Source organism: Bos mutus, chromosome 1, assembly GCF_027580195.1.
Source record: "Bos mutus isolate GX-2022 chromosome 1, NWIPB_WYAK_1.1, whole genome shotgun sequence".
In the NCBI taxonomy this organism is placed as follows: Eukaryota; Metazoa; Chordata; class Mammalia; order Artiodactyla; family Bovidae; genus Bos; species Bos mutus.
In genome coordinates, this window is record NC_091617.1 from 17,501,835 (window position 1) to 17,516,366 (window position 14,532).

General features: G+C 38.6%; 1 protein-coding gene across 2 annotated transcripts in view; it reads left to right on the plus strand.

Annotated features, from left to right (window-relative positions):
- Positions 1-14,532, plus strand: part of TMPRSS15 (transmembrane serine protease 15) — a 142,156-nt gene that overhangs the window by 105,692 nt on the left and 21,932 nt on the right. For both annotated transcript variants that reach the window (XM_005901870.2, XM_005901871.2), the window contains 3 exons: positions 528-623; positions 5,191-5,240; positions 5,399-5,573. In XM_005901870.2, the coding sequence (XP_005901932.2) occupies positions 528-623; positions 5,191-5,240; positions 5,399-5,573 (321 nt within the window). The remainder of the gene's footprint in view (positions 1-527; positions 624-5,190; positions 5,241-5,398; positions 5,574-14,532) is intronic.

A 14,532-nucleotide genomic window follows, 5' to 3' on the forward strand; every position in this document is an offset into this window, starting at 1 on the left:
TTGCATTGAATAAAATATCAAGAACAGAGCGACTAAAGTAAACACTGAAGATCTCCTTTTTCTACGTTCTTAGACAATGTGCACGTTCTTAAAAAGTGAATTACACTCAACAGGAAAAAATGTTTAATAAATTATGGTGCAGCAAGTCTGTGAAGTTGTCATTATAATTGACCATTATGGAACTTTCTGGACAACATAGAAAAACTCAAATGACAAACTCAGACACTCAAGTGATGTATGCACTGATCTTAACTCAGTTAAATAATATATATGAGCAGGCAAATAAGAACCAGAAGTATTATGCAAACATTAAAATGACATTTATGTCATTGTGAGTAATTCTTCTACAGATCTATAACTTCTTTTAAACATTAAAACACTTGAAGTTGAGTATTAAAATGTTAATCTCTTTGTCAGGAATTTCATAGTTTACTTCAATATCCACAGCATTAAATAACTAGTAGTTTAATTTGTATGTTTTTGTTTGTTTGTTTGTATTTTTATTTTGTTCATGGGTTTTTCCCTAGGACTGGAAACTCATCCGTGCCAACCTTTTCTACTGGAGGTGGACCATATGTAAATTTAAACACAGCACCTAATGGCAGCTTAATACTAACGCCAAGGTAGGTTACAAAATGTGTTCTTTGATGAGATGTACATGGACCAAATAATAGATTTCAAAGCCATTCAGATTTTGAAGCCATCGCATATTGGCCATATAATTTTGAAAGGTATTTAACTCTTTGTTATTCAGGTAATTTCAAGCAGTATCTAATCCATCCTATTGGATAACATTACCTAATCCATATACATGGTAAGATGGTCAAATGAAGTATTGTAGAGTAACTAAATAGCACCCAGAGATTCAAAAAGTTTTACTTCAATATCTTTTTTATCCCTATTCTTGGATTTAAAAAAAGTAATGGAACGACCCAGAGGGATGGTATGGGGAGGGAGGAGGCAGGAGGGTTCAGGATGGGGAACACATGTATACCTGTGGCGGATTCATTTCAATATTTGGCAAAACCAATACAATATTGTAAAGTTTAAAAATAAAATAAAATAAAAAAAAGTAAATCCCATAGAAGGCTTCCCTGGTGCTCAGACGGTAAAGCATCTGCCTGCAATGCGGGAGACCGGGTTCGATTCCTGGGTTGGGAAGATCCCCTGGAGAAGGAAATGGCAATCCACTCCAGCACTCTTGCCTGGAAAATCCCATGGACTGAGGAGCCTGATAGGCTATAGTCCATGGGGTTGCAAAGAGTCGGACACGACTGAGCGACTTAAATTGTGAGAGTTGAGATAAATAAGTACATGTTGGACAGACTGAAAAGAGTGATGCCAGTATGTATCATCAAAAGAGAAGAAAGAAAAACAAAAGGCACAGTATTCTTTTTCCTGGCAAATGTGTTCATGCTAAGTTGCTTCAGTTGTCAAACTCTTTGTGATCCTATGGACTGTAGCCTACCAGACTCCTCTGCCTGTGAGATTTTTCAGGCAAGAATAATGGAGTGGATTGCCAGGGGAGTTCTTTACCACTAGAGCAACCTGAGAAGCCTTTTCTTAGTAAACAGAACATGGATATTAACTGAAGGAATCCAGACTCTAAGTCGTGTCTGCATTTCTCTTTTACTCTTTAAAATTAGGTTTGCTTTTACTCATGTTTTAAAAGCAGCATCTTTCCTGTATTCAAATATCTGTTTTAGCTTAGATTATGTCATTTCTTCTGTTTGGGCATTAATGATAACTTCAGTTGAATTGGCTTCAAATTTTACAGCTCCATTAAAGGCCAGCTTGTGGGTGGGTGGAGAAAGTAACTTTAAGAAAAGACTATAACTACAAGAATTTAAGACATTATTGCTGGTACAGTAGGTTGTAGTTTTTGGTTTAACGTATTAAATGGTGAAAAGTGAAATTATATAATTATTCAGCTATTCATGAAAAGTTGCCATTTCTGTAAGTTCAACCAGTAAAACAAATTGTTAAAGGAGTACTTTTAGTACCAAAGTACTTTGCAGTTGAATACTTTATATGAATGCTTGCACAGCCTTAGCTGATATTATTAGTCTCATTGGGGGTGAAGCAAAGAATCCACAAGATCTCCTTTCATAGATTTCCTTTTTATAAGGCATGTCTAAATTTACATTACCATTACAGATGTTGAGCAGCTTGTATGTTGAGAATGCCTCTCATTTATATTTTACAAATATTTAAGGATGAGTTAGGAAAAAAGGGAAAAATAGTAAATATTTTCATATTAATTATATGCATGTTTAAAATAAAACTAGGTTATTCTATGCTTACCAACAAAATACCAGGATCATTGTACATTGATGTCTCAATTGTATGTAGGTTTGTGTTATTTGAAAGAGATACCATTTATAGACAGAGATACTTGAAACTTTCAGCACATCAATAAGCCAGGGCATTCTTAATCTCTTTCTTGATTAGCCACATATACTGGGTTGGCAGGAAATCAGATATATTTGCACTTAGTTAATTTATTAATATACTTATTTATTTTTTGAAGAGACAGGTTTATTGCCCCCGTGTAATCTGATGTTTTGAAAATGCTCTTTCATTAGTGGTCAAAATAAAAAAATAAGAAAAAGAAGAGGATATCAAGGAGGATGATTCTTCTAACTACAGAAGCAACTTGACCTGATATAACTGGAAACGTAGAATTGCGCTACTTCCAGTACTAGGCTTCCTTTTTCTTTGTCTGCTAGTCCTAGATAAGCAAATTTTGATTTGATACATGTTGGTTGAGAATGTGTTCTAGATACAGGATGTAGAGTGCTTATCAACACTTTACCCCTCAGTCGCTCAATCATGTCCAACTCTTTGTGACCCCACGGACTGTAGCCTGCCAGGCTCCCCTGTCCAGGCAAGAATGAATTTTCCAGGCAAGAATACTGGAGTGGGTTGCTATTATTTACTCCAGGGAATCTTCTGACCCAGGGATCGAAACTGCATCTTCTGCATCTCAATTACATTCTGCATCTCAATTAAACATTACAATGCTACAGAGGGTATTTCCAGTTCATATAAAAGCTCTGTGACTTAGGTGGTACTTCTCCACTCTAAGGTTGAGGAAACAAGCCTGGTATTGATAAGTGACTTGGACACATTCACGAAGCTGGAGGCAACATGAGATTTTAAGCCTTCCACTATCCACTCTACCCTACTATACTGTGAATGCTCCAAGGCAGCATCTTACTTTAAATAACAGTTCTAGAAAGGAAAAAGAAAGAAAAAGGGCCAGTGTTGTTGGGCAAATATAGGGAGAGAATTTAGTTCACTTTGTCAACACAGCAGATAGAGACATCCATTTGTATCCCAATGTTGCCCCACTGGACTGGGAGTAAGCCACAGCATCATGGCATTGACTATTTTCCCATAGAGGGGGCTAACCTAGTTCTGACACCAGGACCGAAGACCAGAACAGTTACTCTATTTTTCTCTAATCTCTCTAAATGTACCTCAACAAATGGACTCACTGCTCACTCTGACTGGAAATGAAGCCTCTTACTGCTCTATTCTGAGAGTACATACATGCTTGTGTAGGAAAAGTTTGGTTAAGCAAAACACATGAAGAATGAGGTGCTAAGTTCACTTTAATTTTCTGGTTGTTAAGTTAGCCAAAAACTTTTCTGTGCTTGCTGAAAAGAAATCCATCCATTTTATACAGACAACATAACATTAAGTATTTTTTAACACCTAAGAATAGAATCCATTTTGAATATCAGTTTTTATCGATGAGTATCGTAGATGTGGTAAGTTTGGATGAGACGGGACATCATCGTGGAAAATATCCTAAAAACTGCCTATCTCTTAACCCTAGGTGGATAACAGAAGGAGAGTTAACTGAGGCTTCTTCTTTGGGGAATGTTGAATGCATACTGATATATCTACAGAAAGTGAAATTTGCTCAGTCGTGTCTGACTCTTTGCAACCCCATGGACTATACAGTCCATGGAATGCTCTAGGCCAGAATATTGGAGTGGGTAGCCTTTCCCTTCTCCAGGGGATCTCCAGGGGATCTTCCCAATCCAGGGATTGAACCCAGGTCTCCCACATTGCAGGCAGATTCTTTATCAACTGAGCTATCAGGGAAGCCATATAGATACATCTATAGATAGATAGATATACCTACATGCACGTTGCTTATTAATAAAATATACATTTCCTTATATTGCAATTGAATATGTCTAAAGAATTTGTCCATTAGACAACATGAATGCCTGTGATCAAATACTTACCGTGTATGTTCCAGAAACATTGAATTGCTCTGATTGTGCTTATTATCTCACATGGATCTTGGGTCATTTTTCGTGTTTTTTGATTTGGTCTTTTCTAAAATTACAAGCATCTAAACACTGTGCACAAGATATGGTGTTAAATATTTAAATAGAAACTTAAAATTATATGCACATGTGTGTTTTAACATAAGCGATAGCTACATAGCTGCATCAGGAAAAAGTGTTGGCAAGCTCTTTAATTCCTTGTATTATACTGATCTCTAGTGGTTGGTAAGTATAACATTTTAAAACAATTTTTCTTTTAATTTCTTTAAACGAGAATTCTTGGCTTTGAAAAAGTCAGTGTCCAAATATTTGAACAGGTAGTGAGTTTTTAATTATTTATGCCTGCACTTTATGTGCCTGTTTACACATCTGTCTCCTTTGAAAATAGGACCTATGATTTATTCATTGAATTCCCTGAATAAGTACACAGCCTCACACACAGTGTTGGGCACTGAGGCATATTCTGTATTATAGAATGATGAAATCCAAGGTTGATTCACAGAAGCTAACAGTTGGCATGGTTTATGGAATACTTATTCTGTATAATGCACAATAGTAATTCCATTGCAAATATTTCTTTATTTCTCACAAAACTCCAATACGGTACTATACCCCAACTAATGGATATTAAAACTGAGCCTCAGGGCTATGGAGCAACTTATCTAAAATCACCTGCGTTGCAGAGTTAAAGGTTCAAACTCAGCTTTATTTGACTTTCAATTGAAGATTCTCTGCTGTACGTTTCAACCTCCCTACATTTTGCGTATGACATATTTAAAAGCCCATTTTACTAAAGAGGAAAAATAGGATAACCTATAATACTATGTTTTGTTTGAAATGTTATGTGCACCATTTTTTAAATATAGTTGCTCTTCTATTACAGCCAACAGTGCTTAGAGGATTCACTGATTCTGCTACAATGTAACTACAAATGTAAGTAAATATTTCCTCTTGTTCTCCTTCAAGCCTTCAGTGTAATGTCCTGGAGTTGGTGTCACCTTAAATTATTTTGTAGTGGCCCATTCAATTTTCAGGATCAGAGGAAATTCACCGAAATTAACTAGAGGCTCTTTCTTCAATTATCTTAATAGCATGTGGGAAAAAACTGGTGACTCAAGAAGTTAGCCCGAAGATTGTCGGAGGAAATGACTCCAGAGAAGGAGCCTGGCCTTGGGTCGTTGCTCTGTATTTCGACGATCAACAGGTCTGCGGAGCTTCTCTGGTGAGCAGGGATTGGCTGGTGTCGGCCGCCCACTGCGTGTACGGGTGAGTGTGACTTCACTTCCCCAATGAGGTGACCCTGGCAGATCCTGTGCATCCCATTCCAGGTGGCCTCCCTAAATCCTCCCAGCAGGGAAACGTCCCCACTGTTTATAACACTATAAACTGTCCAGTAATTTTCCCATGAAAGTCATGTATAAAAATAAAGTACAATTAAAACTCATTTTCATTAGAGTCTTACATCAAGAATTATGTTTCCCACATACACAAAAATCAAAATTTCCACCTATTCACAAGGTAAGCATTTTTAAAGGTATAAAATGAGCTTTTACTATATGATTTGTGCTGGTTGTCAGTCATTTAGGACAATATTTATTGTCATTAAGTCATCAGTGTCAAAAAAAAAAAAGAGCATGTATCAATAGATCTGGAGTTACAAACTAAAAAGTGTACTCTTTGAAATTCATATGTCAGCACCTCGCTGTGAATTAGCTTAAAAGGTTTCTTTAGTTCTCAAGTCAGATCTGTTTTGATGCTGGTGCTGCTGCTGAGTCACTTCAATTGTCTCCCACTCTGTGCGACCCTATGGACTGCAGCCTGCCAGGCTCTTCTGTCCGTGGGATTCTCCAGACAAGAATGCTGGAGTAGGTTGTCATGCTCTCCTCCGGGGACTCTTCCCAACGCAGGGATCGAACCCAGGTCTCCTGAACTGCAGGGAGATTCTTAACCACCCAGCCACCACAGAAGTCCGTTTTCACGCCAATCGTAACTAAAACTTAGAACTAAGAATCAACCATGTCTAATGCTCTTCTTGTAGTATGATTTGACAAAGTGCATGTAGAATTCTAGGATTTGTCTTCTCCCTCTAGAGCAGCCATCCTTAGAGCAGTGCCCCAGGAGAAATGAGAGTGGATGGAGGAGGTAGAAAATAAACATCAATATTCCTGGGTCCGAGAATGTGTTAATTTCTTCATCTGCCTGAAGGATGTCACCTCTTTATGTAATTATACTCCAACATTTCTGGATTAGGTCAGAAAAAGGTAGCTTCCTCATAGATTCATGAGCCCTGACTAGGGTGATTTCCTGCCCCTGAATGAGTAGAAGCCTCCAGGAAATGACCTTAATTGTGAGGGTTAGAATGAGCCACAAACATCCAGAATCTCTAAGTGAAAAAGTGCAATGTGTGTGCAGAATGGAAGAGACAACTGTCGTTAATCAGATTAAAAGACTAACTTTGTACAAACACAAACACTGAAAGTTCTTGGATGAATGGAGATAAACTGTCAGCCACAAAGGCAGTCAAAATCGTTTGGGAGACAGGGAGGCCCAGGGAGAATGAGTATTAATGAATTGAGCCTAATGTGAAATACCCATCATACCAGAATGAGCGCAAACTCACACTGAGAAAGCTGGGAGCCTAGAGGTGAGGACCCTGATTTGTAGTCTGGCCAGTTACCTGGGCTTCATGAGGACTCTCCAAGGTACTGTCTGTCTGCTTCTAAAGTTCTGAGTCTGTGCATTACATTGTATCTGGGTGAAAATATTAAAGCCTCTCCCATATCTAAACTGCACCTTGATTTTGCTGCTTCTTGATAACTCTATTTTAATCTTTTTTTTCCTACCATATCATAAAAAAAAAAAAATCTGTAGCAGTCAATTTTCCCATTCCCTGCTAAACAAGACTTCAACCTTTACCTACACATACTCTATCGTTGGACATGTCACCAATGGGTAACCTCTATCCTAACAATGTTACAGGTAAAAGGTATCTTTAGCTAGAAATTCAGTGTTTTCTGCTGCACCATAGGTAGGTCTTAGTAAGAGACCAACTTACTGTATTAACATCAGATTTGATAAATTCATCCATCCGATGTTCTTGCAGAACATATGTTTTCTAAATATCAATTAGGCTTGCAGTGACGTTAATGACATCTTTCAATTACCTACTTTACAGATGTACTTAATATGGATTCAGTTCAGTTCAGTAGCTCAGTCATGTCTGACTCTTTCCAACCCCATGAATTGCAGCACGCCAGGCCTCCCTGTCCAACACCAACTCCCAGAGTTCACTCAAACTCATGTCCATCAAGTCAGTGATGCCATCCAGCCATCTCATCCTCTGTCGTCCCCTTCTCCTCCTGCCCCCAATCCTTCCAAGCATCAGAGTCTTTTCCAATGAGTTAACTCTTCACATGAGGTGGCTAAAGTATTGAAGTTTCAGCTTTAGCATCATTCCCTCCAAAGAACATCAGGACTGATCTCCTTTAGAATGGACTGGTTGGATCTCCTTGCAGTCCAAGGGACTCTCAAGAGTCTTCTCCAACACCACAGTTCAAAAGCATCAATTCTTCAGTGCTCAGCTTTCTTCACAGTTCAACTCTCACATCCATACTTGACCACTGGAAAAACCATAGCCTTGACTAGACCGACCTTTGTTGGCAAAGTAATGTCTCTGCTTTTGAATATACTATCTACGTTGGTCATAACTTTCCTTCCAAGGAATAAGTGTCTTTTAATTTCATGGGTGCAGTCACCATCTATGGTGATTTTGGAGCCCCAAAAAATAAAGTCTGACGCTGTTTCCACTGTTTCCCCATCTCCTTGCCATGAAGTGATGGGACCGGATGCCATGATTTTAGTTTTCTGAATGTTGAGCTTTAAGTCAACTTTTTCACTCTCCTCTTTCACTTTCATCAAGAGGCTTTTTAGTTCTGCTTCAATTTCTGTCATAAAGGTGGTGTCATCTGCATATCTGTGGTTATTGATATTTCTCACAGCAACCTTCATTCCAGCTTGTGCTTCTTCCAGCCCAGCATTTCTCATGATGTACTCTGCATATAAGTTAAATAAGCAGGATGACAATATACAGCCTTGACGTACTCCTTTTCCTATTTGGAACCAGTCTGTTGTTCCATGTCCAGTTCCAACTGTTGCTTCCTGACCTGCATATAGGTTTCTCAAGAGGCAGGTCAGGTGGTCTGGTATTCCCATCTCTTTCAGAATTTTCCACAGTTTCTTGTTATCCGCACAGTCAAAGGCTTTGGCATAGTCGATTAAGCAGAAATAGATATTTTTCTGGAACTCTCTTGCTTTTTCCATGATCCAGCAGATGTTGGCAATTTGATTTCTGGTTCCTCTGCCTTTTCTAAAACCAGCTTGAACATCTGGAAGTTCACGGTTCACGTATTGCTGAAGCCTGGTTTGGAGAATTTTGAGGATTAATTTGCCAGCATGGTGAGATGAGTGCAATTGTGTGGTAGTTTGAGCATTTTGGGGGATTGCCTTTCTTTGGGATTAAATTAAAACTGACCTTTTCCAGTCCTGTGGCCACTGCTGAATTTTCCAAATTTGCTGGCATATTGAGTGCAGCACTTTCACAGCATCATCTTTGAGGATTTGAAATAGCTCCACTGGAATTCCATCACCTCCACTAGCTTTGTTGGTAGTGATGCTTTCTAAGGCCCACTTGACTTCACATTCCAGGATGTCTGGCTCTAGGTGAGTGATCACCATCCTGGTTATCTTGGTCATGAAGATCTTTTTTGTACAGTTCTTCTGTGTATTCTTGCCACCTCTTCTTAATATCTTCTGCTTCTGTTAGGTCCATACCATTTCTGTCCTTTATTGATCCCATCTTTGCATGAAATGTTCCCTTGGTATCTCTAATTTTCTTGAAGATATCTCTAGTCTTTCCTATTCTGTTGTTTTCCTCTAATTCTTTGTATTGCTCGCTGAAGAAGGCTTTCTTATCTCTCCTTGCTATTCTTTGGAACTCTGCATTCAGATGTTTATATCTTTCCTTTTCTTCTTTGCTTTTCACTTCTCTTCTTTTCATAGCTATTTGTAAGGCCTCCCCAGACAGCCATTTTGCTTTTTTGCATTTCTTTTCCATGGGGATAGTCTTGATCCCTGTCTCCTGTACAATGTCACGAACCTCCATCCATAGTTCATCAGGCACTCTATCAGATCTAGTCCCTTAAATCTATTTCTCACTTCTACTGTATAGTCATAGGGATTTGATTTAGGTCATACCTGAATGGCCTATTTGTTTTCCCTACTTTCTTCAATTTCAGTCTGAATTTGGCAATAAGGAGTTCATGATCTGAGCCACAGTCATCTCCCAGTCTTGTTTTTGCTGACTGTACAGAGCTTCTCCATCTTTGGCTGCAAAAAATATAATCAATCTGATTTTGGTGTTGGCCATCTGGTGATGTCCATGTGTAGAGTCTTCTCTTGTGTTGTTGGAAGAAGGTGTTTGCTATGACCAGTGTGTTCTTTTGGCAAAACTTTCTTAGCCTTTGCCCTGCTTCATTCCATATTCCAAGGCCAAATTTGCCTGTTACACCAGGTGTTTCTTGACTTCCTACTTTTGCATTCCAGTCCCCTATAATGAAAAGGACATCTTTTTTGGGTGTTGGTTCTAAAAGGTCTTGTAGGTCTTCATAGAACCATTCAACTTTATCTTCTTCAGCATTACTGGTTGGGGCATAGGCTTGGATTACTGTGATATTGAATGGTTTGCCTTGGAAATGAACAGAGATCATTCTGTCATTTTTGAGATTTCATCCAAGTACTGCATTTCAAACTCTTGTTGACCATGATGGCTACTCCATTTCTTCTAAGGGACTCCTGCCCACAGTAGTAGATATAATGGTCATCTGAGTTAAATTCACCCATTCTAGTCCATTTTAATTCACTGATTCCTAGAATGTCGATGTTCACTCTTTCCATCTCCTGTTTGACTACTTCCAGTTTGCCTTGATTCATGGACCTAACATTCCAGGTTCCTATGTAATATTGTCTTTTTACAGCATCAGACCTTGCTTCTATCACCAGTCACATCCACAAATAGGTATTGTTTTTACTTTGGCTTTGGAGATCATGCTCCACTGATCTCCAGTAGCATATTGGGCACCTACTGACCTGGGGAGTTCATCTTTCAGTATCCTATCATTTTGCCTTTTCATACTGTTCATGGGGTTCTCAAGGCAAGAATACTGAAGTGGTTTGCCATTCCCTTCTCCAGTGGACCACATTCTGTCAGACCTCTCCACCATGACCTGCCTGTCTTGGGTGGCCTCACATGGCCTGGCTTAGTTTCATTGAGTTAGACAAGGCTGTGATCAAATCAATCTGTGATCAGATTGACAAGTTTTCTGTGATTATAGTATCAGTGTGTCTGCCCTGAAGACACAGGGTTAGGTGTCTAGGTTAGGTTAGGAATATCAATAGCATCTTTTCAAACCACAAATACATGAAGGAAATGGAAAAACATTTTCATTTAATATAAACACATGTTCAGTCATATAGCACATAAAATAACTTTTCACACAGTTTTAATTCTGAACAAAGGCAAGCAAGTGTAAGCTGTAATAGAATTTTGATGGTTCAGATTTTTCCTCAGCAACCTTGCATTGTACCCACTCTCCTTAGCCCCTCAGTGGTATTATATCTCATTCTTTATCAGTTGTCAGGAGTTTTCTTTCTTTCTTATTTATGTCTCTAACCAAGAAAGTTTCTGATATTATTTCAGAGAGTTTTATCCAAAAAATGTTCTTACAAATATGTTAATACTGCCTCTGATTTTTAAAACTCTACTTATACAATGAAAAGCTTAATTTCCTAATAAAAAGGAGACCCCAAATCAAGAAATTTACTGAAACCAAACCATACAAATAACCTGTGCCTGTGTGCACGTTAAGTCACTTCAGTCCCATCCAGCTGTCACTTGGCTCCTGGGCTCCTCTGTCCATGGGATTCTCCAGGCAAGAATGGAATGGATTGTCATGCCCTCCTTCTGTGGATCTTCTTGACCCAGGAATCAAACACTATCTCTTATGTCTCTTGCATTGGCAGGAGGGTGGGGGGCAGGGGGTTCTTTACCACTAGGGCCACCTGGGAAGCCCCACGCAAATTACCTATGTTTGTACTGTGTGCTAAGTCACTTCAGTCATTCTGACTCTGCAGCAGCCCTATGGACTGTAGCCCTTTCGCTGCATTCTGTCCATGGCATTCTCCAGGCAAGAATACTGAAGTGGGTTGCAATGCCCTTCTCCAGAGGATCTTTCCAACCCAGGGATCAAACCCACATTTTTTATGTATCCTGCATTGGCAGGCAGGTTCTTTAACACTGAGCCACCTGGGAAGCTAGTGACCTGATCTGACCTGACCTCGATGTAAATCTGCTCCAGGAGTTTCCACCTATGGATAGTTAAATGGTTTAATTGGTCAGTTCTTCTCCATCTACATTTGTATGTTTACACCCCTTTTCCCATCCCTCAGCTGCAGTATTCCTGGATGTCACTAAACTTCCCTGTGCTTGTTCCATTTCTCCTTTACTGTTGAGTCTGTTTGTTTTTTATTTTTTCCAACCTTAAAAGAGATATTTGGAAAGTATGAGCTGATTTTGCTGTGATTTAAAGACAAGGAAGGTTGACTTCAAATCAGAGAATAGGATTTTGATCCTGCTGATGGTACTGACTGAAGGGTACTTATGGGACTGACTAAAGGGGAAGCCCCCTTGTGGCTCAGATGGTAAAGAGTCTGCCTGCAATGCAGGAGACCCAGGTTCAATCCCTGAGTTGGGAAGATCCCCTGGAAAAGGAAATGGCAACCCACTCCAATAATCTTGCCTGGAAAATCCCATGGATGTAAGAGCTTGACAGGTACAGTTCATGGACTCACAGAGTTGTACACAACTGAGCGACTTCACTTTCCCTTTCGCTTTTTCATGGCACTGACTTTGTGTGACTTCGAATCAATCTGTGGGTTTCAGGATCTCATCTGTAGAGTGTCCATTATCTACCTCCTAGGATGATTGCCAGAGCAAAATTAAGATGCTTCAATACTTTTGTGAATTAGAGAAATGTGCAATAAAATTTTTATTGCTCCTGCTCACGAAATGTCCGTGGAAGAAGACTCTAAGTCTTACCCATGAGATACTCAGCACATTTATTTTCTAAATTGTTTATATTGATAAAATTTCAGACATGCCCCCAAATTGCAAATAATAATACAGAGAAATCCTGTGTACCTTCACTGACATTTACCATTTGTTTACATTTTATGCTATGAGAACTTTCTCATCATTCTTTCATTCCCTCCACTTTGGAGAAATATTTGTTTTCTGAATCATTTGACAGTGGGTTAGACATATGCCTCTTTACACTTGTGTTCTTTGTTATTTTTTTTAAACTAAGAACAAGAATATTTTCCTTCATAATCACAGAAAATCATGGAAATTAACATGCATGCAATACAAAATATCTAATTAATTAATACAGTATATATTTACTTTTATCAATTGCCCCAAATATGTTTTTTAGAACATTTGTAGCTTGTATGTTTTCCACCCAAGAACCAATTAAGAATAATGCACTCAATTTGGTTGCCATGTCTCTTTCATCTTTAATCTAAAACAGCCTTTCTGTTAGCCTTACTACCTTTGTCTTTCTCAGCCTTTTTTTCTTGTCTTTGATATCTTTTTAATACATGCAAGTTATTTTATAGAAAGTCCTTATATTTGGGGAAACCCTTCAAGCTTGCTCCCTTGTTGGTCTTGATATATCCCCATTCTTTGAAAACTTCCTTACTTTCTGGCAAAATAAAATGTTCCAGGTTCATCTTGTACTTTCCCTGTCCTTGCTCTCAAATTAAGCTTTCTATAAGAGACCCCAAATCCATTCAGCAATTTTAGTTCCTTCTACATTAAAAAACTAATATCATCCACAGCCCTACAACTGGTGGTATTCCCTGATTCTAGACCCTCTCAGTGGGCATATCTCTATATTCTCATAGCTTTATAAATATGAACTCAAAATGGGACAATTCAAATAAAACACAATAGAATACATTTTAGTCTTTTCTCCTTCCATATTTATAACTCATCTCCAATTATGACAAAGCTTATTTATGCTGTCTACAAAATAACTATGGATTTGATCAAGCTTAGAATGGAAAAGTAGTTTGAAAATTGTGAACCATAGCACTGTCTAAAGCAACCAGAGTTTAATATTGCTTTCATTTTTTCCCACTGACATATGCAAAATGCCTAATCTTAAATGTCCAATTTGATTAGTTTTGAAAATGCATATGTCTGTGTGACCACACTCTCATCAAGACATAAAACATTTCCACCACCTGGAAATTCCTCCCTTATCCCTTCCCAGTCATCACCGTCCTTGAAGTAGACTCCAGAAGGGACCACTGTTCAGTCTGGGTGGGTCACTCATTTATAATTTATAGTATGGATCACATCTATTGAATAGACATCTATCCATGATGACATTCCTGGAGGAGGAAATGCAACCCACTCCAATATTTTTGCTGGGAAAATCCCATGAACAGAGGAGCCTGGCGGGCTACAGTCAGTGGGGTCACAAAGAGTTGGACATGATTGAGCGACTTGAGCACAATAATGAAATTATCATTGATGAGAAGCCTCTCGTCAATCTTCCATTCTTTAATTTGCTCTTCAGAGAAGATCAAATGCACCATGTGGATTACCTCATTTCTCATTAAAACAATTTATTGAAACAGGTGTTAACATTTCTGAAATAGATGATTTCATAACCAGGTGTTTTGGTGTATGACAAGAAATACACATTACTATTTATGCCTTATTTAGTGCTAAATTAAGTTAACTTATAGTGATAATAAAACTCTGAAAGCCAACTTTTTAAACAGTATTGACTACAGTGAGCGATAGTCATGACTGAATAGTCATGTCCGACTCTTTGTGACCCTGTGGACTGGAGCCTGCCAGGTTCCTCTGTCCATGGAAATCTCCTGGCAAGAATACTGGAGTGGGTTGCCATTTCCTTTTTCAGAGGAACTTCCCTACCCAGGGATTGAACTCATGTCTCTTGGATTGCAGGCAGATTCTTTACCATCTGATCCACCAACATTAATTAATTAATTGATACTTCAATTACAGTTTAAAATTTGGATTCTTTTTAATGCCTCAAACAGATAGATCTAGGACACAGAATCTACCCAAACATAA